The following is a 24,525-nucleotide window of genomic DNA, read 5'->3' on the forward strand; positions in this document are numbered from 1 at the left end:
ATTACCTGAGAGAGGAGGGATGGTTTTTACAAAAGCGGCGAGGTGTTTATTTAGTGATTAGCTGTAGTTTCAGGGGGAATATCAAGATCTAAGTCAACATTTTCGGTCGTTTCACCACTGATTTTCTTGACTATTTTGAGTACCACTCCTTTGATCCTGCTTTAAAGAGTTTTCTTACTTTATTACAATAATACTGAACTGAAGCTTTCCTAATCTTTTTTGTAGATTTTTTCTAAGTAGTTTAGCTTCTTCAGTTTCTCTTGGCAAAAAAGTCTTAATTTTTGTCGGATTAAACTTTTAAAAACATCGTTTATATACGGCTTATCATTAGAACATCTATTTTTTTCACCTAGGAAAATGGAGTGAATAATTGCTGATAAGCTTTTCTTGAAAAAGTTTGGCTTTCTTGAAAAAGCTACTGCATAATAAAAAGGTTTTTAGTCAATAAAAGGCAGGAGCCCTTGAGAGTGTGATCCCCAGCCTATTCCAGATAGTAAGTTTGCCAAGTACCAAGTATCATTGGAGCTTTACCCAAAAATCGCACTAACACAAGGCTGCAAAACAAATTTTTTTTTAACTGTGAAGTCAGCCTATGGAACTCCCTTAGCCAAAATACTGTTCATGTCTGACCAGTGTAGATGGCATTCCTCCAGAGAGTTCTGCTTGATTTGGCTCTAGATAGGTTCCTTGAACTTATTAGAGGTGCCTGGCACAATAAATGCACTCCAAATGACTGGAAGACATCAATGTCTTTCCCTATTTTCAAAAAAGCAGATTAAATTTACTACAAAAACTGCCAATGCACATCCCTCAGATAGGCTGTTAACAATTATACTTTCAGACACATTTCATGATGCTAGAAACTCTTAAAGAGAACCTAACCAAGCAGAATATAACCAGACTTGGGATTCTGTAGTCAGGTATTAAGCCTACAACATATTCTATAACATTGTTTCAAACACCACCAGGAGACAATCAAACCTTCATTGATTTCACTGCTATCTTTAATTATGCCCATTGGGATGCAATATAGATGGCTATGAAAGGGGGTGCCATTCCAGGAAAGGTCACCAGACTCTTAAGGGCATGCTATGATGGCACCAAGACCAAGTCAGGGTTAACGGTGACCTCTCAAATCCTATCCTTACTGAGAAGGATGTATGTCCATGCAGCATCATTTTGCTAAGTTTATTCAACTTTGTCATTGATTGCTTTCCTGTTTGTCCCTTGCAAGTAAAAAGGTGTACTAATGATCCTCTTCTTCACTGTCATGGATCTTGACTAGGATAATGATGCAGTCATGCTTGCTGAATCTGCTAATGATGCACAAGCCATGATCAGTGAAGGAGCAAATAGAATACTTTTGACTGGCCTTCATAAAAATTTACCAAAATCTATATGGACAGCTGGGATAAGCAACACCCCTGCAAAACCTAAATAGAAGTCAAATGAAAGACATTGAGTCCCTTAGACACCTCAGCTTAATGATAAATACAATTAACAAACCCAAGGAGCCAGAGGGAATCTGGAGTTGATCTGCTCTATATGGAATACCTTTCAACAGCTCAAAAACTCCCTCTGAGAGCCCACAAAATCTCTTCATCTGCAAGCCCATAATATTCTCTGTTCTTCACAGGGTTGCAAACTGCCGCACATTTGTCACACTTCTCCACGAAGAGCCAGAAAGAGTCACATAAAAATGATATGGTTACTAGACAATTGACTTTAATATGTGGAAAAAAATTAGCAACAGCAACCTTTCTGAGTTCGTGGTGTGACTAGAATATAACATCTCCTCTAATTTGTTGCCAGTTCAAGCAATTTGGTCAACTGATAAGGAATAAAGACCCCTTGCTGAGAAGAAAAGAAACTGAACGTATACAATTGTTAATTAGTGTGCAGTGAATTTGATCCCATTTAATCTTGTGTTCAATCATGGAATAAAGTAAGAAACCATCAAAAAGAAGAGAAACATGAAAGGTTAGCAGAGCTTTTTTTAAGCCTTAACATCAAAATACTAGTAAGTTATAAGCTAAGCACTAGTGTTATGTGATAGGTTGAGTGTGGTGTTAGCAAGTTGAGTAAAAGAAAAAGATTATTATATTAGTGCTTGCAAATGTAAAACAAGGCAGGGCTAAATTTTGAAAGCATTAACAGCACTTTGGCAATTGCTCAGACTCGCTAGATAGTTAAATCTACACACTGAGAGCAGGTACAGGCCAGGGGATCCAACTCTCTTGGGTGTCAACTTAAATGCAAAAGTCTCATCACTTTGATATTCCTTGACCCATCAACAAATTGATGCTGTTTTTACGCTCTTTTTTACTTCAACTATGGTTTTTTGAAAAAATTACAGTTTGAGCCCTTAAAGGGACAAAGAGGGTTCAAAATAACATATGGTAACCAAAAGTTTAAAAACACATTTGTTAGAAAAATATTTTATTAGGGATAAAAACTAATTTCCTAACCATTCCTAAGCTCTGTTTGCTTTCTGGACTAATTCTTCAAGAAACTTTGCTGCCGCTAAAAGTGTTGTATTGTTGGCAAAAAATGTCATAGACGCACCAGAACCTCATACTGTTGACGTACACTAAATACAACAGGGGTCCTAAAACAGAACCCCGAGGAACTCCAAAGGAAACAGGAAAAAACTTAGAAAACTTCTCTTCTTGATCACCCTCGCTAACCTACCAATTAAATACGAACTAAACCAATCCAGATATCCCCCTTTTACACCCGAATTCCTTAATCTCTCCAATAAAATACTAAAATAAACAGTATGAAACGCTTTTTTTAAAATCGATTAAAATACTAATACAATGCTCACTCTTTCCAAAGCTAAATTAACATTTTCTATAGATTTCGTACATCATGTAAAGTCGAATAGCCCTTTCGAAATCTGAACTGACTATCATACAATGCATGCAGGCTCGTGAGGCGATCGTAAAGTCTTCCATGGATATCTTTTTCATAAACTTCCGAAAACACAGGGAAAAAAGAAATTGAATTCGAGTTCGATATATCCCTTTCAGTGCCTGCTTTGTAGAGAGGGAGAATCTTTACTGTTTCCTAAAATTTAGCAAATAATCCCTTCTCCATTGATAAATTTAATTTTTGCACTAGCACAGGAAGAATGTACACCAGATTTGATCGAATTGTCATCAGGTTAACATCATCTAACCCGGCACTGTTGGATCCAATCGAGCTGAGGATATTTGTTAATCCAGCTGAATCACAGGGAAGAAATTCCATTTTCATTCCCTCACCCCGCTCATCAGCAAAGGAGCTGCTTTTCACAAGAGCTTGGGAATTTCTAGTTTTCGCTTGTATTTTTGTTCCAATGTTAGTAAAATAATCACCAAACTTGTCAAACAACTCCTGTTTATTCTCTATAACAGCTCCTTCGATTCCAATTCGAGGGTCTTGAGTTCTTCGAGGCCCACTAACGAGTTAAATGATAACTTTCCAAGTTCTCGGATTTGCTTTATTTTCCTCAAAAAGTGCCGAGTAAAACTGTTTCTTTTTTTTCCTTTTCACCGAGTTCGTCATATTCCGAAGCTGTTTAAAGTTAATGTTCTCTTCCTCCTTTGAAGATCTCAGATAATCTTGACGCGTACTGTGACGCTGTTCAAGTATGTTAACTATCTCTTCTCAGGCCAATGTTTTTTTGACATATTTGGTCTCTATCTGAGTTTCTTCAGCGGAAAAAGTATTTCTCGGACAATTTTATTTTGCTTTTTTTAGCGTGGCACTTGTAAATCTAAACTAAGTACTACCGGAAAATGATCAGATGGCAAATTCACTTCAATGCTAGAAAACACCTTTTGGATAATCCTTGAAGAGACAAACACACAGTCAATCACGGTAGCAGCGTGATCCGTGATCCTGGTAGGAATTGTTACAGTGGGAGAGAGGTTATTAGAAACCATAGAATTTCAAGAATCTATATTAAAACTACGTGTAGATAAAAGATTAGAATCAAAATATCTTTAATTTTGAAAAGAATTCTTGCTCTGACCTCTGAACCATCATTAGAAGACTTTGGAAACTTTATGTGAAATCCTCATACGACACACTTGGATGCTTATAAACTACTGATAGGATAATTTTCCTCACAGCAAGCCTCATGCCAATCTCAGTTTTAATAGAAAATATTTCTACAAATTTTTAATTGCGTTTCAACTTCTTCAGTTTTCCCACAGATATGGAAAATGGGATATGTTTTCCCAATTCCTAAAAAAGATACTGAACTTAATGTTGATAGCGTGAGACCAATCACTTTGACCCCCTTGCTCAGCAAAATGTACGAAAGCTTTGTAGCAAATTGGCTAAAAGCTGAAGTTGAACCCCTCCTTGATCCTCATCAGTACGGTAACTGAAAGAATAAATCAGCATCCCATTATCTAGTCAGTCTTTTACATTTTATTTTTAAGCATGTTGACGAGCCTGGTAAATGGCTAAACTTAATAATTGATTTTAAAAAGGGTTTCAATCTTATTTATCATAACATATTAATTTCTAAGCTTTTAATTATTTTAGATTGAACCCTGCTGTTATGAAAATCATTCAGAGTTTTTTAATAAATAGACTCCAAATTTTAAAATATAGGAAGTCTTTCTTTCTCTGAACCTGAGCCATTTTTTTGTGGTGCACCTCAAGGTACCATCCTGGGTCCTTTACTTTTTCTAGTTATGATTAATAATATTGCTAATGATCGTGAAGACCTGTGGAAATATGTTGATGACCTTATCCTTCGAGAAATTTGTGAAACAAATGAATGTACCAAAGGTCAAATTTTAATTCATAACGTGAAAACTAAAGATTCCGTTTGAAATATGACAGTAAATGACAGTAAGTCTTTTATTTTAACTATTTAATTTTTAAATTCTTCTGAACCATATTTCCTAACAACTATCTATGATTCTCTTAAAGTAGTAAGATTAAACTCTTGGGAGTTATTATTACCAGTGATATAAAATGGGAAGCAAGCACAACTAGTCTAGTAAAAAGGTAAAAAAAAGGGTAAAGGATACGGCATTAGACTTTACAGTCCGTACCGGCGGTGCTGATCTCCGTTTCTTGGCCCTTCAGCCAGGAAGTGCAATGGGGGGTTTGGGGGCCAGCCATCCTGTTCTTTTGCACACCCTTCCTGTTTACCTTCCCCAGATTTCTCCAGGTACCCATTTAGAGCTGGGTCAACTCTGGCTAAGCTTACAGAGTCACGCCACTGACCCCCGTCCCAAACTGAAGAATTGGGCACACTGGGATTTGAACCCGCGTCCTCTCAGACAAAGGATCCTGAATACAGCGCACCAATCCACTCGGCCAGGACGGCTCAAAAAAAGGGGTAAAAAGGGGTAATGCTGGGCTGCTGATGCTCAAGCTTATTTCGAAAAACAGCGCCCCTCCAGATCACCTCCTCCGAATATTTAGATCTTTTATTCGCCCAATTCTGGAATATGCAGCTCCCGTGTGGCAATTTGGCTGATGTGTGACCAAAGTGCCAGGCTTGAAACAGTTCAGAAAAGAGCTCTAATGATAGTTTCAAAGCAGGCAGAAATGTTGTATGAAGAGTTGCTGACAAAGTTTAAAATGCAAACTCCGGTAAAAAGTTGAGAGAAACTCTGCATAGATTTCGGAAGAAAATCTGATCCACCCAATCGACAAAACCCTTCCCCCCCTCAATCCACAACAAAACGGCTCCCCCGCAGGGTTGCAGTGCCTGTTGTGAACACAGTATTTTACACAATTTCACTTGTTGTGCAATCCAGTTAAATTCAAAGTAAAATCAGGTTTGTGTCCTCACAGTTCAAAGGTGAATCAATCTCTCCGCTCTTCACTTATTTGCAATACTTTAGTTTTCTTCTCAAAATACTCATGGTTTACTAGCTACAGAAAGGGAAGATGTCAAGTGATTCATATTTTGCTTGAAAAAAAAATTATTTGCAGGGCTAATCAGTTTGAGCTGGGTTCTTAGGGAGTCAATAACTATGGTATATTTTCTGCCTTTTGAGATATAATTTTTTTTTAAATTAGTTTTCTCCTTGTAAAATTTTGATATATGTGTATGCTATTTTTCTGACAGTAAGTTTTCTCGATTTTCTCTCACAGTATCGAAACTCTTAAAGAACAATTTTTTCTTTAAAGTTACTTAGAGATGAATTTTGACACAAATATATATGCCCAGAGGAGACAAAGGATTACTCGTCTCCTCAAGGAAAAATTTCCTATTTTTCTTGAGCGCAGTTTTGTCGTGTTTTATCTCTTTTCCCTCCCTGATAGGGATTTTTTTTTATTCCCTCGGACCTGGCAAGTTCTTTTTTGATTTTTTGCCACAATTTTTGTTTTTACACCCCATCATCAGTAGAAATAGTGAAATTTTATTTCAGAGGCTGGGTGAAGGTCCAGCAGGGGGTGGGGGCTCTTCAATTTTTACCTTGCTGCTGGCAATTAAAGTTCTCAAAGGTCGAACAGTTGTTTTTCTACCATCTTGACATATTTTTTTTCATACTACTTTTATTTCAACTCATCCCGGCACCTAGCTGTCTGAAGCACACACAGCAGCATATGTTCCTCATCCATCCCATTTTGTTAGTAACTACACTCTTTACTCCTTCTCGTGGTTTTAGTTCAATTTAAATCTCGTCTTAAACATTCTTTCTACTTGATTTGAGGACCTCCTCTATTTGTAGATGTTTAATAAATGGGAAATTTTATTTATTCAATTTCAGTTTACTGACGACCCCTTTGAGGCTGCAGCAGTGAGCCCACATCCACATTTGACATTATTTGCAAAATACGAGGCACTGAAGAAATACTGCATGAGAAATTTCAGAGGTAGGGGTCCCTCCCCTTTCAGGACACAGAATCTGCTCCATACTTTAGGTCGAGTAACTGCTCTATGCTGCCTAGATAAAAAGGGTATACTTTCCTGGCTGAATCCAACTGCAGAAAAAATATTCTTTTTAACGACTGGTAGGCATGATCGTGAAATTGAAAGAAAGAAAAGGCATAAGCAAGGTAAGCTTTTCCTCGCTCCTTTGCCATTCCATTACCAGCCATTACCAGACTTTGCTATTCCTATATTTCTTTTTTCCAATTAATTTTAAAAATCCGAAAGAGACGATTTTCAATGGAAAATTAAGAGCCATTCTGAAACCTAAGCCAAGCGGGAATAAAGTCCTTCCGATAGTTTACTCTTTAAACAACCATGAATTACTATCAATGGATCACGTTCAAAGGGAAATTTCGTTAACGTCGAGTTTTTCCTAATATATGCTAAAGACATGTGGAAAAAGATATGTGGAACTTGAGATATTTTCGCTAGTAGCAATATTGTAATATAACTGCTGTTCTAATAAATGATCCTTTTTATGTGACATCTACAGACCCCCCCCCCTCTTTTTAAGCTTAAATGAAGTGTTTTGACATCGCCTAAATTTGAGCATTGTGGTTCACTGCATCCTCCAAATAGGTTAGGTTTTGTATAATTTTTTATATTTTGGTTTCCTTCTCAACTAGTGATGACATCTTACGGTATGATCTGAAAAAGGCCCAAAAGAGTATGGATACAGAAAACTGATAGGGGCTCACTTGACCAGAAATTGGAAATGTTAGTTCTTCTTTCAAGGCCAAAAACGATTGGAGGAAAACTAGCCTGTCACTCGGGCTGTTTTCTGTTACCCTCTCCCTTCAGCCCCCTTAATATTGTACGAAATTTTTGAGATTGAAATTGTGTTCAGAAACTTGAGAAGGTCGAAAATGATGAATTATGCCTCATCTCATAAAGCAAATCTAGACCGTGGCTATTTTGGCTGACTCCCAAATTTTTCATGTTTCCGTAATATCTAATTACCAGTTATCAAACCACCTTTTCCTAGCTATGTCTTACAAACTGGAATTAACTCATGCATCAATGAACCCAGAAACACCCAAGATCAAATGGTTTTAAAAGATGGATTTGAATAAAGTTAATTTCCTCCTATATACAGAAATTCTTGATTCTATCTTGTAAACAATTTATATCCCTTTCCAGCTTCTTCAGAAATCTTGCCCTGTTGATAAAAAGTGAGATTGCTTTTGATTTTTATTGTTCTAAGATAGGCCAATCTCTAAGATTTGCAGGAAAAGCTGCAGCCCCAGTTTGAAAAATCTGCATCGGCACTCAATTGCCCGATCGATAAAAAGCGCAAAACTCTTTGAAGCGTGTCCCCGTGCGAAGCTTTGGCTTTCTATTTGGAAAGATAATGTCCGTCATAGCTCGGGTGTTTTGAATTAAATCCCGCTTCCTAAAAAAAGCTTTTCAAAAGTGAGCTAGCTCGTCATCTTGAGAGAGAAAGATGGGTTTATTAATATAAATAACGAAATAAAACAAGCAAATGGCCCGAAGCAAAGCTTGTTTGGGCTTACAACCCCAATACACAAATAAAAACAATGCGAAAAAGAAAATCAAAAAGAAAAGAAAAGGAAAAGGAAAAAGAAAAGAAAAGAAGAAGAAGAAAAAATCAATTACCCTGCAATGCAATCGATACGGAATTAACTTAAAAAAAAAAACAACAAAAAGAAACTAAAACCACGTGACCAGTATCGCCCAAAACAAAACCAACATCTTGGCTGCACTTGAGGTCCACTCAACTTTCAAACCATAAATATTAAGGCGAAATAGCTTTAATTCCCGCCGAGATTCAAGAAAATTATCCATGTTTCTCAAAGTCGTAGATAAACAATTCCATGCATGGGGATGCAGATGCCAAATAGAAAATTGAGATCTACGGGTAATAGCAAGCGGACTACGAATTATATATCGGAAATGCCTTCGTGCAGGCATTGTTGATTGATACACGTTTAGAGTTTCCGTTTCACCTGATTCCCTTTGAAAATCGTTTGCTCCCCCTAACGTCACATCTTTAAATACTCCTAAGGCACCTAATAGCCCCCTTTCTGAGTGAAAGTCGCATTTTTAAAATGAATTCCCAGCATGAGATCCAATTTTAGTCTAAACTTGAACCTGAACTCGATGAATTTCTCTTTAGTTATCCGGAGTCTTATTACGAGGTTACAATGCAAGACATACTAACGGCAGTCTCAAAGCTGAAACGAAAAGATTCGTTTAGTATAGATTATACCAGTGCACTACATGTAATCCATGGAGCCCATTTGCTCTGTGTTGCACCTAGACCTGCTTATGCGGAGGATTTTTAATACTTTTACAATACTGTCGTCTTTTTGCACTGGTGATGTCACTCCCATCCCAAAAAAGGCAAATCTAACATTCAGTTTTCGGTATTTAGGCCTATAACTATTCTAATGACATTCTTAAACTTCATTTGCTGCTTTTTGTTAATAAACGAAAAATACACTATAGCGTTCGTCCATGCTTTTTTGGTTTTCCGAATAAAATAGGGTACGCTGATGCACTTGGTACTGTAGATCATGTCTTGATGGAAGCTTAACTGGTTCGAGAAAGTCTCGTTCTAGCTGCAAACGATACTAGGCTGAATACAATGTATCGAAACGATTCGAATCATTGGTACACGGAGCCATGCTCTTTCATGCCGCAAAAAGAGGCGTTCATCCTTCTGTTATTTGCACCTTGAAGAACTTATTACTGTTTACAAATTCGTCTAATCTAACACATGCTCCACGAAACATACTCACTTGTCTCAGTGGTCTACAGATTGATCTGGATAGTTTTGTTTCTCTTTATGAAGGTACGCGTCAAGGTGCTTATACTTCGTGTGCTCTATTTGCCAACGGTGTCTTGACGGTCGATCAAAATGTGTATCCTCGTGTATTGAGGTCGCAACAGCCTTGACGCTTGTTTGTTGTGGATTATGTCCTTAATTTTACCAGGATGATACAGTGTATAGAGAAAAACTTCAGCATACTTTAGGGTTAGTATGCTAAGCTGGGTCAAACTCAAACACACCATCTATATACGCCATCTATATGAATAATTGTTGTGCCTAGCTTACTTGTGTTGATATTCTTGCAAGGATAAAAGATATTATCAAAGGTAATTTATACATATATTGAACCGTAATTTCCATAGTGAATGTCCAAAACCTATAAGTTGCAAGACTTTCTTTCTAAAGGACCATTTAGATAGACATATTGTACCATCTATATGAGTAATTGTTGTGCCTAGCTTACTTATGGTGATATTTTTGCAAGGACAATAGACAGCCCTCACATCCATCTCTACCGTGCGATCTGTGTTGACTAAAATTGGACTGTCCCTGGCTCTGAATATGGATTTTGCACATCCAGTGAATGCTGTTTGTTTTGATTGGAATGCTTGACTGTCCCTGGCTATGATATTTATATTGAGCAATGAGCGATCGAAATAGGAAGATTATTTAAATTCGTTGCTGAACTTTGTTGCCAGATCCATGCTTGATGTTCACTTACTTGTGTTGATATTTTTGCAAGGATAATAGACAGGTGCTCACATCTATCTCTAACATGCATTCTGTGTTGACTGAAATTTGAACCATAAAGAAATACTGGACTGCCCCTGGCTCTGATTTTGGATTTTGCGCTTCTATTGAATGCAGTTAGTTTTGATGGAATGCTGGACTGTCCCTGGCTATGATAATTAGATTGTACAATGTCCAGTCAAAATGGGAAGGTTATATTAAATCCGGCACTGAACTTTGTCACCAGATCCATGCTTGATGGTGCGAAAATTGATCTGATTATCGGAAGAGCTGAGAGGTTTTTATTATCACGTTACTTTTATCTGTGCTAAAGAGCTTTTGTATAAGGAGCTGAATATTCCGTTTTGTGAAACATGTGAAGGATGAAGATAATATATTTGACACATGTAAAGAGCTAAATCAGGTGGCAAAGGATATTCTACCTATTCCCACTTTTGTGATCTTCTCACCTTCTGAAACCCCAACAATCGGGGAGGCAGTCTTGGCTACTTTAGTCTTAAAAGTTAATGAACCTTCTCAAAAAATTGACAGTTTTTTAGAGAATGTGAGGCATTCGGTCCCTATTTGGCCAGCTAGAATTGACACCAACGTAATAGCTAACCCTGCCCCAGCTCCTAAATTTGCTCTTGTACTAAAGAAATGTCCTGCAAACCTGGCATCACCTAGTGCTAGTAAGGACTTTATCGATAGACTTTGCCCCGGGGGCCTTCAAGTGAAATAACTGAACTTGAAAAATCGGCCTCGGAATAGAAACTTGTTCTTAAGCCAAGCTTACAGCGAACAAAATTACCGAGAATGCTAAGAACATTACTTCAGGTATCTCGGTGAGTGTGAAATCCCCACTGTTTATATGGGTCCTGAAACGTGTACCGTTCAAATACGATAAGAATCAAATCAAATCTTTTGTACCAAAATGCGTGAAAGTCTCACAGTGCGGGAAATCCCAAGTGTTCAAGGTGTAAATCTCCTAGAGCGTTGTTTCTCGTGTAATAAAACGAGGCATTTGGTCTCACAGTGCTCCAATAAGGCCCTCTGCTCTCGCTGTGGATTATGCGATCACACCTCTAACAGAACCTCTCTGTATCCAAAAAAAATGTTCGGTCTAGAATGTAAAGTTGTCGGCCATACTTGTTACATTGTAAAGTGTCCCAATAACAACAGTCAACTAGCAAAGCCCACGGTATGATATGGATCTGTCTACTACTGCGCAGACTGTACTTTCGTGAAAAATTAATGGTGGACTTTTAGTCAAACTTTGTGTGATTAAAGGTTTGCTTTCGAACTGTGACGTATTGTGCTTGCAAGAACATGTTTTGACGAGTCATAGATTAGGCCTTCTGAAAAATTACAATAATTTTGCTAGCTACCTGGTGCCTGCTAAACGATCGGTTTCCAGTACCCCCCCCCCCTCCTCGGTTGGTATTGAGATGCTTGCTAGCATCTCGCGACAGTCGAGTATTTTTGATTAAAGTGATTTCTTTTTCTTGCTCTCCGTGTAGACTATGTCATTGTAAACATCTATGTCACGACAGATTACCGCAATGACTGGTCGTAACTTTTTTTTTTTTTTTTTTTGCATCTGAGAAACTAGGGTCTTGGGTTATACAGATTTGCCAGTTAGATAAGTGTTGTGTTATTATAGGATATTTTAAATTTAATTTAACTGATGCCTCGTTATTGTGTACTTCTGCTTTGTCTGTTTTTTTTTATTTGATTTTTGATTGGCTTAAGTTCTTGCCAAAAAATCTCGATTACACTTACACACATCATTCAAGAAACGTGTCGAATCTTGACCATGTAGTTTCTTCTGTAAATCTTGTAGTGTCACCTGTTCATGTCGTTACTGACTTTCAACTTTCAGACCACCTTCCAATATCTGCATCTTTTTCTTGTCTTTCTGCTCAGTCTGCTCCCAACCCACAACCACATCAGCCTCAGGCCCAATTTTACAGGGATTGGAAAAACCTCCAAGGTGATCTTTTCGAAACAGTTACTAATTCTGTCGTACACAAAACTCATGTTCCGTTCCAGCTGCTCATGAGAAACCCGCTTACTGATGCAAATAAAATACTGGTGCTGTTAGACATTACATAAAAAAACTAGTTTTTTTAACCGAAAGTAAGGAACGACATAAAAACTTAAAACGAACAGAAATTACTCCGTATATGAAAGGGGTTGTCCCCTCCTCAATCCCTCGCTCTTTACGCTAAAGCTTTTAATTGTTTTAAAAAGCAGAATTGTGGCAAAGAGTCAAACTTTAGCCTGTTCACAAAAGTTTTTCCAGCCTGTTCACAAGTTCTTCCTGTTCACAAAATATTTTTTACATTTTCCACCTTGGACCCGCAACTCTTATCGGGTTAGAAAATTTAGCATTTCTGACCCCATTATAGCTGTGGAAAAGCAAATTCATGCTTATAATTCCCTTTTGACGAAGTTGAACCACCGTTGGTCGTCGGTACTGGACGACGACGACGTCAGCAGTCAAGATGTATTTGTCGTATGTGTGTGTGTGTGTTTTTTTTTGTTTATTTGTTCTTGTGTTTATTGTATGTTTATTCTTTTTTATTTTTATATTTCGTTTACTGCTCTTTCTTTTCCTTTCTTAGTATGACAGGTTTTCCAATAAATAATAGTAATAATGCCTAAATCTTTTTATTGGTTAGGTTTTAGATTATTTCTGTCTCAACAATGAAGAGATTTTCGTTGTTTTCTGAAGATTTTTATCTTGGTTTTGAACGCAGTAATAATAATAAAAAAATTTTGTCTCCGAGACGAAAACTATTAATTTAATTTTATTTTTTACAGTTGAAAACCAAACATTTGAAAAAAACAACAAAAAACAATTATATTTATGTACCTATGACTACTCTAATCATTGTTAGTACTCTAATACCGGCGTTGATCAAAATACGAGAATATCAGTAGCTTTGCCGTACAAAAAAATGGAATAACAACTTTAAACTGGAGAACTAAGCTTATTTTAACACGTAATCTAGATACTTTGCCCTTCTACGAACGAATTGTTGTGGCATACTCCTTAGGGCTTCTAGAAATAGCAATTTAACATTCAGGAAAAATACAATATTCCCAAAAATTCAATGGCATAATTAAAAAATGCTTCTTCTTAAAATGTACATGACAGTTTTTACAATTTGTAATTTGGCTTAGAACTGTCCCAATCAATGGTTGTGTAAATGTCTAAATTATTGTTTGCTTATGATTTATTGATACCATTTTATTAAAATGTTGATGAATAGATTGAATTAATATTCTAAGATATTACTATTCTTGTAACCTCTATTAATCAGTTCTAATAATTTCATTGGTCGTAAATAATAACATATATTACATAGTAACCTGCAAAATTACCAAGTACATATTTTGACACGCTAGTAACCGCAAAGTAAATATTCTGGCTTGAATTTCTAAAGAATGGTTGAGCAAAAACTTCAACCATGTGTTGGAAAACATATTTATTCGCGTAAATATAAATTTATTGGCGTAAATATCAATTTATTGGCGTACTTTTATTGGCGTAAATAGCTGTACAGGTGTAATTGAATTATCCAATTTGAATATTTTATTTCATTTGGTATGTATATTTTTCTTAAATTGTAGAGACTCAAACTACCATTAGTGAGTTTTAAAGATTGTTATTGGGAATTTTCATTTTTAATTTGTATGCCCGAAAAATGTTTATGAGCTTCTAACTTCCTTTTTTATTGACTTATTGACAGAATGGTAGCTCATCAAAGTTAGAAGCGTCATTGTGGCTTTAAAATTCAAGTGATTTCCTAACCTTAATGACTTATGTGTTTAGGGACAGAATATGGAACACAAGTGGAAGTCCTTGACTTGACTCATGACATAACCAGTACATTTACATTGCAGTTTGATGACCAGTCTTGGAAAAATTATGTCAGCAATTTGAAGCAGCTTGGTCTTGGGATCCTCTTAAATACTTGCAACAGTGAGACGCAGGAGCACTACTCACACTTTTCTTCCCACATAGCCTGTGAATCTATGAAAGACAAATATTCGGTTCCAGTAATTAATAGACGGTATGTTTGGGGCCTGCAGGTACGTTGGGTAATTGGCTTTTTAGGTTCCCAACTTCTTCTAAAATATTGAGTTTGTCTAGATCTTCTTGAAAAATTCGGATATATTGGTCTGAATCATTTCCTAAATAATTTCTGAGACCACATTGGCTAATCATGACAAGATGAATGCAACGTAAAGTAGAGAGAAACGAGAATAACTAGAGCCAGTGAAAAAAATGAAGAATCTATGTAAATATTTCGGTCAGAAACTCCGCCTGACCGTCTTCAGTGTGAATAATAATAAAAACAAGAGCTAAGAGCTCATATGGCACTTGTGACGAGGTCGAAAAAGCCAAGAGCTCATATGGTATGAGCTCTAGCAGAATTCTAAGAATCAAGAGATTGTTTTAAAAGGAAAATCAGAGGCTGAATATCGGTCGGGATTTAAAATAAGAGCTCTGAGTCACGAGATCCTTCTAAATATTAAAATTCATTAAGATCCTATCGCCAACTCGTAAGTTAAAAATACCTCAATTTTCTAATTTTTACTCTCCCTTCAGCCCCCAGATGGTCGAATCGGGGGAAACGACTTTATCAAGTCAATATGTGCAGCCCCCTGATGCACCTACCAATTTTCATCGTCCTAGCACGTCCAGAATACCAAACTCGCCAAAGCACTGAACCCCCCCCCCTAACTCCCCCAAAGAGAGTGAATCTAGTACGGTTACGTCAATCACGTATCTACGACATTTGCTTATTCTACCCACCAAGCTTCATCCCGATTCCTCCATGCTAAGCGTTTTCCAAGATTTCTGTTTCCCTCCTATGTCCCCGGATCCGATTCGAGTCGAAAATGGAGCATCTGAGACATAAGATTCTTCAATATATCGAAGATCCGATCACCTATTCGTAATATAAAGATACCCCAATTTTCACGTTTTCCAAGCATTCCGGTCTCCCCCTCCAACACCTCCCCCCCTAAATGTCACAGGATCTGGTCAGAATTTAAAGTAAGAGTTCTAAAGCCCAAGATCCTTCTAAATATCAGATTTCATTAAGATCTGATCATCCGTTGGTAATTTACAAATACCTCATTTTTTCTAATTTTTCCGAATTATTCCCCCCACCCAACTCCACCAAAGAGAGCAGATTCGTTCCGGTTATGTCAGCCACGCATCTTGGACTTGTTTTTATTCTTCCCACCTAGTTTCATCATGATCTCCCCGCTTTAAGTATTTTCCAAGATTTCCGCCCCCCATCCCCGATGACGCTGGATCCGGTCAGGATTTAAAATAAGAGATCTGAGTTACGAGGTCCTTCTAAATATGAGTTACGAGGTCTTCTAAATACGCAAATAGAGCGTATCCGTTCCGATTATGTCAATCACGTATCTAGGACTTCTGATTATTTTTCCACCAAGTTTCATCCCGATCCCTCCACTCTAAGCGTTTTCTAAGATTTTAGCCCCCCCAAACTTCCCAGATTCGGTCGGGATTTAAGATAAGAGCTTTGACACATGATATCCTTCTAAATATCAAATTTCATCGAGATCCGATCACCCGTTCGTAAGTTAAAAATACCTCATTTTTTTCTAATTTTTCAGATTTAACCTCCCCCCCCCCCAGCTTCCTGACACACAGCAGATCCGTTCCGGTTATGTCAATCACGTATCTAGGACTTCTACTTATTTTTCCCACCAAGTTTCATCCCGATCCCTCCGCTCTAAGCGTTTTCCAAGATTTTAGGTCTCCCTCCTCCAACTCCCCCCAATGTCACCGGATCTGGTCAGGATTTAAAATAAAAGCTCTGAGACACGATATCCTTCCAAACATAAAATTTCATTAAGATCCCATGACCTGTTCGTTAGTTAAAAAAATGTCTAAGGGTCCCCTTAACTCAGAAACTTGTGGGTGTAGAGTTCAAATCGTTTGAAAAAAAGGTATTGACTCTTTGCTCGGCCTCGTTTTCGGGGATTCTTTTTTCTATTTTTCGTTCTGCATTTAGGTTGCCTTAGACGAGTGACTTAATAATTGAAGTTTCAAGCAGATAAGAATATTTGTTGGCCGTTCTTGGGGTCCCGTGCCCCAAAACAACTTTTTGTACAGTAGGTTCCTGTCGGTCCATAGTCTTAGGGTTGTAAGTTTCAAATGGATGGCAAGTAAAAGATTGTTTGACCCATTTCCGGGTCCCCTAATATCTTACCCTCCTCCAACTATTCTTTTTAGCCCACGGAGCGATCCCTGAACATTTCGAGCCAAACAGACGCCCAAAACCTTCATGCTTCCTTTTTCTATTATAAAAACAATCTGTAAACAATTGGAATAACTTAAGGTCCGTTTTCCGAAGGCCGTGGGGTCCGTTTCATAACCAGAGGCATATTTATTGCACCTTTCGATAATTTTGCACAGAACGGGTATAAAAAAATTTGTATCTCGTATCACAGGTAGCAAAAAAAGGCACGAGAGAGGACTAGTTGCCTTCAATTAATTTTAGACTCAAAAGGAACAATAGAACTTTTTTTTCTTTTGGAAAAGCCCACTCCCAAGTTTCCACCTTCGGAAAAAACGACCAGTCCTTCGATACAACGGGGCCTGAGGAGAAAACAGCACATGGTACTTGCTTAATTTTCTTGAGGCTTAACTTGCTTGATTTTAGGCGGGAGTGCTTATGTGGGAGGATCTTTCCATGGAGGAGGTTTTGTGGGAGAAGGGAATTTACCATGGAGGGAGATATGAAATTCCCGGCATTAGTTAAAAAACTTAGAAATTAAATAAAAACAAGTTTTTCAACTACAGCGTTGACCATGACAGCAGTACCTCTAGTTCATAATATTTATTTTATTTTATTGAATAAATTTGATAAAAATTGATTGTTTCTTGTTAAAACCAAGGACTAAACCAAGCAAGTTTGTCGTTAAAACTAATTCTGATCTAGTCAAAAGTAATTTGGATATGTCAATATTATACACAAACACCCAGCACATGATTTTTTTTGCAGACATTAGTTTTTCGACATCTCACCTAGTCAATGACTTTTATACCCCCTCCCCTCTTTCTCAATTTGGGATCGTGTATCTTCGACGAACACACAAGGGGTAACGAAAAAAGCGTAATGTTGTTGCAGAAATTCTTATGTTTCAAAATTACGAAAAAATTTGAAAAGCGCTTTTTAACGACACAAGTTTCATTCAGAATTGATTGGGCAATCTTGCCTTAGTCTGTATAGCTTAGATAAGAAATCCGAATAAACGGTAGAAAACTATAAAACCCAACACTTACTTTTCAGGAATTATTAGAAAACCATTTAACTTCTTCTAATTGTGCCAAAGATGGAAATATTTAGATTTAATGAAACTTGTGTCGTTAGAAAGCGCCATTTTTTTTGAACGGAGCAGAAGTTTCCTTTTAAAGTTTATGAAAGGACAATCCCTAAAAATATTCTAGTATACCGCTTGAGAAATTATAGACTTCTTATTTTTTAAAACTAGCCTCTCGTTAGCTTTTTGACATATTTAGAATCCCCGATCGATTTTTACCAAAATTGTGTCTGAAGCTCCCTTTGGGTGCTGGGGAAACTTTCTAATTGACTCTTTGTCTTTAGTAGTAGACGCTGAGTCTCGCAATATGACATTTTTGTTATAGAGCGTCCTTAAATCACAATCCTAACATAAACATCTGACGGAAAATAGCTCTTCTGTACATTTTCTTTTTAATTAATCAATGGGAGTTTTGAGGAAGTCTAAAAAATCTATTTTGAATTCTAAATTGCTTTTGGTTTATGTTTGGAATTTTCTATGCTAATATTGGCATTTTCAGGCCTAAAAAGATCCTATGAATGCAAAACGCTGCGATTCTGTTCTATCATGGAAAGATAATTCAATAAAGGCCAAACAAGCCTACACCAAAGTTTTTATGACCATTTGGTTCATTACGATTACATGTGAAATAGAAAAAAAGGAATACACAAATACTTTCAGAACTGAACTATAGCAAAGAAATCACTACCTTCCCAAGGAAACTTATAGACAGGAAAATTTACCCGAAAAGTTTCTTCACGTGATCAGACGACGTTATTCACGGGTTAAGTTCTGGTTTGAGACTACTGTTGAAGGACTTTTTTTATTATTATTTTTTTTTGCACAAGACTATTCTTATTTACAATGACAAATTCTATTTTGCTTACTTGTATTTTAATCTTTCACTTACATCTTAAGGGACGTGCCTGTTTTATGGTTACAAGGGTTAACAGGTTAACCAAAATTAACAGAAATGAAATTTGGAGGACGTTAAAGGGAGATTCATGCAACAATGAAACATCAGGAATTTACGGTTTAAATAATTTTTATTTAGCCCGACAGCCATTCCTACGTACATGTAGCTCCCCAAAACTCAACTCACAGGGGCCTATACGTGCATTTATGGTTAATTTAGGCAATTCAAAATATCCTCTAAACCCCTCGCCTACTATAATTTTGTCTGTATACACTGATGGTTACAGCCAAATTTATATTACTTTACATTACTGTAGTAGTATAATAAAAATATAGTCAATATAGTATATATAAGTATTTAGTAACTTTAATTAGGAATAATTACTAGATTTATTAATTTAATCACTTAACATATTTATTAAATACTAATAAAATAAAAGTAATGTTAAATATCACTTCATATATTAGCCTTCTATGTTCCAGAAAGCCATATCAATTAGTTTGAATATGTCAATAAGCATTATGCTTGGCCTAAATCAACGATACTTGGACGACTTGGAACACGCTCAAAGTGTTTTCTGAAAGTTTTTTTCACAGCCATTTCACCACCATTTCTCAAAAAAGGGTAGTGAAACATGCACCATATTTTGCTCTACATTCTGCTCTACGCTGAAGAACCGAGGAGTCACCAAATTAAAGATGAGTCACTTGAACGTTCATAAATAATTTATAAATACAACATGGATTTCTAAAGGAACAATTAAAGGAAACAATAAGCTTGAGTCCAGTATTAACTTAATAATAATCATCACTTTAAATCAAGTTCTTCTTCTTCTTCATCTTCCTTTGTATAGTTTTTCTCTTCATTCTGAAAATGCAATAGAAATTACAAAGTAGTACGACATGTTTTTTACTTCTATTGAAACCAAATGGACATTTCCTTGGACATCAAGCCAAAAGTCATGTTCAAAACCTTGTCAAAAGAAAAAAACAAGATTTTGGAGTTATCACATAAGGTTAACACAACCTTAATGTTAACACATAAGGTTTTTACGGAAAAGATTTTTGAATGAAATTGGAAGGGGGGGGGGGGTGCTCATTCGATTGGAAATCAAAGGTTCCAGTTCACTTTTTAAGAGTTAAAAGTGATCGAATGGCTTCGAACCCCACCCTCTTTTTTCCCCAAATAAATCCGACTGATAATTTAGAGATGACCATTTTATTTTAAACAGTTCAACGGTTAAATAACTATGCCTCCAGGGTTCACAATCCCTAGGCCCTGGTGCAAGGGTTGTAAGGTATGCAAGTTGCCTATTGTTAACATACAAGGTTGTTTATCAATTTTTTTTTATAAAAAAAGACGATATGTTTGATCCTAAAATAAAAAAAAAATATGGAGCATTAAGGTCAAACCTTAAGGAAATGTCAAGAAGAATACCAAACACAATAAGAAATATTTTTTCCTTTATTGGTTGGGAAAAGGATATACCAGCAATATTTACAATGGCTGATGGTATCAACCGTCACATCGTTCGGAAAGTATTTAGGAGCATTTTCAACAAGGTCAAGAGGTAGTATGTGGATTAGGTTTTACAAGACGATGCATCTGCAATGTTTCGAGAATAGCTGAGGATACAAACCTGAGGGTATGAAGTTTAAACTTTCAAGGGATTTTGAAGGAATATTGAAAAAAAGTCTGGAGTGTAGCCAGTCCCCCTCCCATGTCCTTTTTAGCTCCAATCTGCTCAAAAACATCTGATAGATTCACAAAGGTCAAATATTTTCAATACATATGTTTATTATTTAACATCCAGAAAGATCCGATTCATCTGAAACAAAGAGAAATAAATCACCTTTAATTTTTTGCGACATTAGATCTTCTTTAATAAAACAAAGCTTTTTTTTATGAATGGTCTTGACCGGCGTTTATATCGTGACTTTAAAAAACAAACAATTACAACAAGGTTGAACGTGTAAAAATTCTAACCTGTGTTTTACCCAATAATTTTGCCTCACATTTCTAGAATACTGAAAACTGAGTCCAGTGGTTCAGTTGCATGGATGTTCAGTTGCACGGGTGTTCAGTTACACGGGAGTTCAGTTAAATAAGGTTGAGTTGCACAGGGGTTTAGTTGCACGAGGGTTCAGTTAAACAGAAGTTCAGTAGCACGGTGTTTCAGTTACACAGTGGTTTAGTTGCTTGTGGTTCAGTTACACGGTGGTTCAGTTACACGCACACAGGGGAGGGAGGAAATTCCCCTTCCCTAGGCCTTGAAAAATACCTCTTCTTGGGAATTTTCATTAAAAACGGCCTTTAAGAAAAATTGAACTGACAAAATTTAAAAACAGTAGAAAAAACCATCGCTGTTTATTTTGAAAAATGTATCCCTCCCAATTCCAGTGAATTGAAAACGTTGGAAAAAAATATCAAACCAACAATTATAAATAACGAGAACTGAATTCGAGCACACTCCCATAGACTTTTATTATACAGTACAGTTAATTTGGATCATCCTTAGTGAGACATGGCTTTCGATAAAGAAAAAAAAAGGTCCTTTGGGATCTCTTGAATTACAAGATTTCCAAGGTTCTAAAAGTCCCAAGGTCTAGGACTACAAAGGCTTAGTTTTAAATTCCTTGGACAGGCTCCTTCAGATTTCTAAATCCGGGCCCCGCTTTAAAAATTGTCTTTAGTTTTTAATTTTAGTGTTTAAAGAAATAGAATATCCAAGAAGGAATAACACTTACCCGAAGGAAAACATTCAAGACAAAAAGAAATACATAACTGAAGAAGCAAAAATTAGTACTGAATATAGTAACTCGGATATAAACGCTTTGAGGACGCCGTGATATATAGAAGACCAAAAAATTACAATAATTCATACTATTTATCAATACGCCTGTTTTGTAGTGGCACATTGCTTAAAAAATGTGGGATTTCTTGCCCCTCCAATGGATTTTGAAAAATATTTTTTTGTAGGGTATTTTCATGAAAAAGTGCCTTTTCTACTTTTTTATTGAAAAAATGAAAAGAAGTACAAGTTCGCTCCCTCCTAGACTTTGAAAAATAAATATTGCCGCTGTCCTAAATTTTCTCGAATGAATGCCACTAATCGAAAAAGATTTTTGGTTGCAATGAAATACTAACTATTACTTCTAGTAATATTGGGACATAAATAATTTTAGAGTAGCCAGTATGCAAGACACATTTACATGAATTTATTTTAGGTAGGGAGTCCAAACCTCCGGGAGGGGGAGAACAAGTTTAAAGAGACAAAATATAGGCTAACTACATAACATTGACGGAGCTGATTTTTGATTACCACGAAATACTAACTATTACCTCTACTAAAATTGCGACATAAATAATTCTAGAATAGCCAGTATGCAAGACACATTTACATGAATTTATTTTCGGCAGGGAGTCCAAACTTCAGGGGGGGGGGGAAGTTAAGAGAGACAAAATATAGGCTAACTACATAACAATGACAGAAATTGTAAAATATAAATATTTCAAAAGATGGGATATTTTTCTCTTTCTCTCTTGTATATGAGCTTGAGGCTTATTAAGGCACGAAAAAGATAATCTATTTGAAGAATGGCAGAGAGTTTCAAAACTTATTGTACAGCCCTGCAGATATCAGGCGTTTCATAAAAATACCATTAAAACAACTGGGGACATTGCCCTTACAAAAGTTAAATCCGAATATTAAGCAATACAAATCAACTAAATTACCAGCATGCATTAAAGTTTCTTCTCAATAAATGTCTCATGCTGACCATTGAACAATTTTAATGCCTTTCTAAATTTTAACAAAGTTTTGACATATTGTCTTTTTTTCTGACCGAACTTATCATGTTTGTTTGTTTTTTCTGTGTTTGTTTCAAGTCTGACTCAGAAATGCGAATTTCGCCTGTCTGGGTTTACGGTAGCCATTTTATTGGAAATAAATATTACACTAAAATCATTAGTTATTCGAATTTCATTGGATTTTGTTTTTATTTTATAAATATCTATTTTATTTTTTGCATGCATTTCGTTTGAAGCATTTTTTTTACTACGGAGTAGAGAATTTCTGAGACAGTGGCGTTATGAATCAATTTCGAAAAAGAAAAAGTTAGTTATGTTTCACAATATTTTAGAACAAAATTTTGAAGAAAAAAAAATTCCGAACAAAATTGTTTTTTGTTGTTTTTGAAGCAAAGGTCTTTAAAATCACCCTTGTTCCCTTAGGGAACAACAGTTGTTTTTGAAGCAAAGGTCTTTAAAATCACCCTTGTTCCCTTAGGGAACAACGATTTTTTTTTATCAATAGTTTCTGATTTAAATGTTTCTGGAACAATTTCTGCCTGAAACTGATTTCTCCAATGACAAGTCGATAAAAAATATGCAGGTGTACTCATTATTTTCGAAAAAAAAAACATTGACCCATTTCCCCATAAAAGTTACAGCACTGACAATGAAATTATCTGTCATTCTCAATATTATTTATGGGGAGTCCCCCTTTTCTTTTTTTTACAACGCTGGAAAGGCAAATTTTGGGTCAAACTATTCATATTGAACATTCTCACCCCTATCTCTTCTTGAGCCCTCATAGCGTTCATTTTTGCTTCCAGCCTATCAAGCTCATTATCTTCGTCTTCTTCAATCGGGGATTGTACGATAGGTGGCTCAACTTTATCGGGTTTCTCGCTAGATGTTGCCTGGGTAACATTCGGAAGTGAGAGATCACGTGCAAGTTTTGCATAAGCTACATCCATAGACCTTATAAAAGAGCTTGAAAGACCTTGCTTAACCAAATCCGGGTCGTCCTCTTCATATCCTTGTATAATTTGGCTCAGAGAATAAATCTGAAAACAACGTTGGGTGTTTGAACAGATACAATAAGACAGAAGAAAAATAACTAGCATATTATAATTTGCAAAAAAATTTTTTTTGCTTGGACTAAAAAATGAAAACCAAGTTTTCGTATGGATAGCGGTGACTATTGATAAAATAGTCACGTAAATCGAATTGATATTCGAAGTCTGGACACACATATACACAATCTATGGCAGAGATTACCACATGGCAAAAATTAGCGGCTTTATAATTACAGTGGCCATAAATCGAGCATTATAATCCAACACAGTTCTTGCGGTTCACTGGATTATACTATAGACCATTGTGGTGACATTGATAAAATAGTCACACAAATCGAATTGCTATTCGAAGTCTGGAAATGTATGTGCACATTGTGACAGAAATTACCGCATGAAAAAAAAATCAGTGACTTTATAGTAACAGTAGCAATAAATCCAGTTTTATTATCCAACACACTCCTTGCAATTCACTAGACTACACTATACGCCAGTGTGGTAACCACTGATAAAATAGTCACACAAATCGAATGGATATTCGAAGTCTGTGCACATTTGTGCATATTATGGTAGGGATTACCATAAGGTAAAAATCAGTGGCTTTATAGTTATAGTGGCCATAAATTCAGCATTATAATCAAACAATACTGCTACTACTAACAACTCACCGCAGCACCAAGCCACCTGAGGCAAACACAGCTAAGCAAGCTTCTCCTCCATTCCACTCTATTCAAAACCTCCTTCTTTACACCCTCCCAGCAAGTTTCCGTTTCTTTTAAACTTTTCTTTATGACATCATCCCACCTCAGCCGCGGACGACCTTCTTTCCCTTTAGCCCTAGACGGTTGGCCGAAAAGGACAATCTTCGGGAATCTGTCACCCTTCGCCCACAGAACGTACCCAGGCCATCTCAACATTTCTCTCATTATAGTCCTAGAAGGGGGTATTGAACCACGCTTTTTGTACAGCCTACTGT

The 24,525-nt window shown here is 36.5% G+C and overlaps 1 protein-coding gene and 1 long non-coding RNA gene across 2 annotated transcripts in view; one reads left to right on the top strand and one right to left on the bottom strand.

Moving 5' to 3' along the window:
- The window catches only part of LOC136031832 (uncharacterized), a 275,292-nt gene that overhangs the window by 70,458 nt on the left and 180,309 nt on the right, over positions 1-24,525 (top strand). The gene's annotated exons all lie outside the window — the stretch shown is intronic.
- The window catches only part of LOC136031830 (gamma-soluble NSF attachment protein-like), a 77,342-nt gene continuing 71,186 nt past the window's right edge, over positions 18,370-24,525 (bottom strand). The window contains exons 8-9 of the mRNA XM_065711658.1: positions 23,262-23,540; positions 18,370-19,557 (exon numbers count right to left, since the gene is read on the bottom strand). Of these exons, the coding sequence (XP_065567730.1) occupies positions 19,498-19,557; positions 23,262-23,540 (339 nt within the window). The 3' untranslated portion in view covers positions 18,370-19,497. The remainder of the gene's footprint in view (positions 19,558-23,261; positions 23,541-24,525) is intronic.

This window comes from Artemia franciscana, chromosome 10 (assembly GCF_032884065.1).
Source record: "Artemia franciscana chromosome 10, ASM3288406v1, whole genome shotgun sequence".
Lineage (NCBI taxonomy): Eukaryota > Metazoa > Arthropoda > Branchiopoda > Anostraca > Artemiidae > Artemia > Artemia franciscana.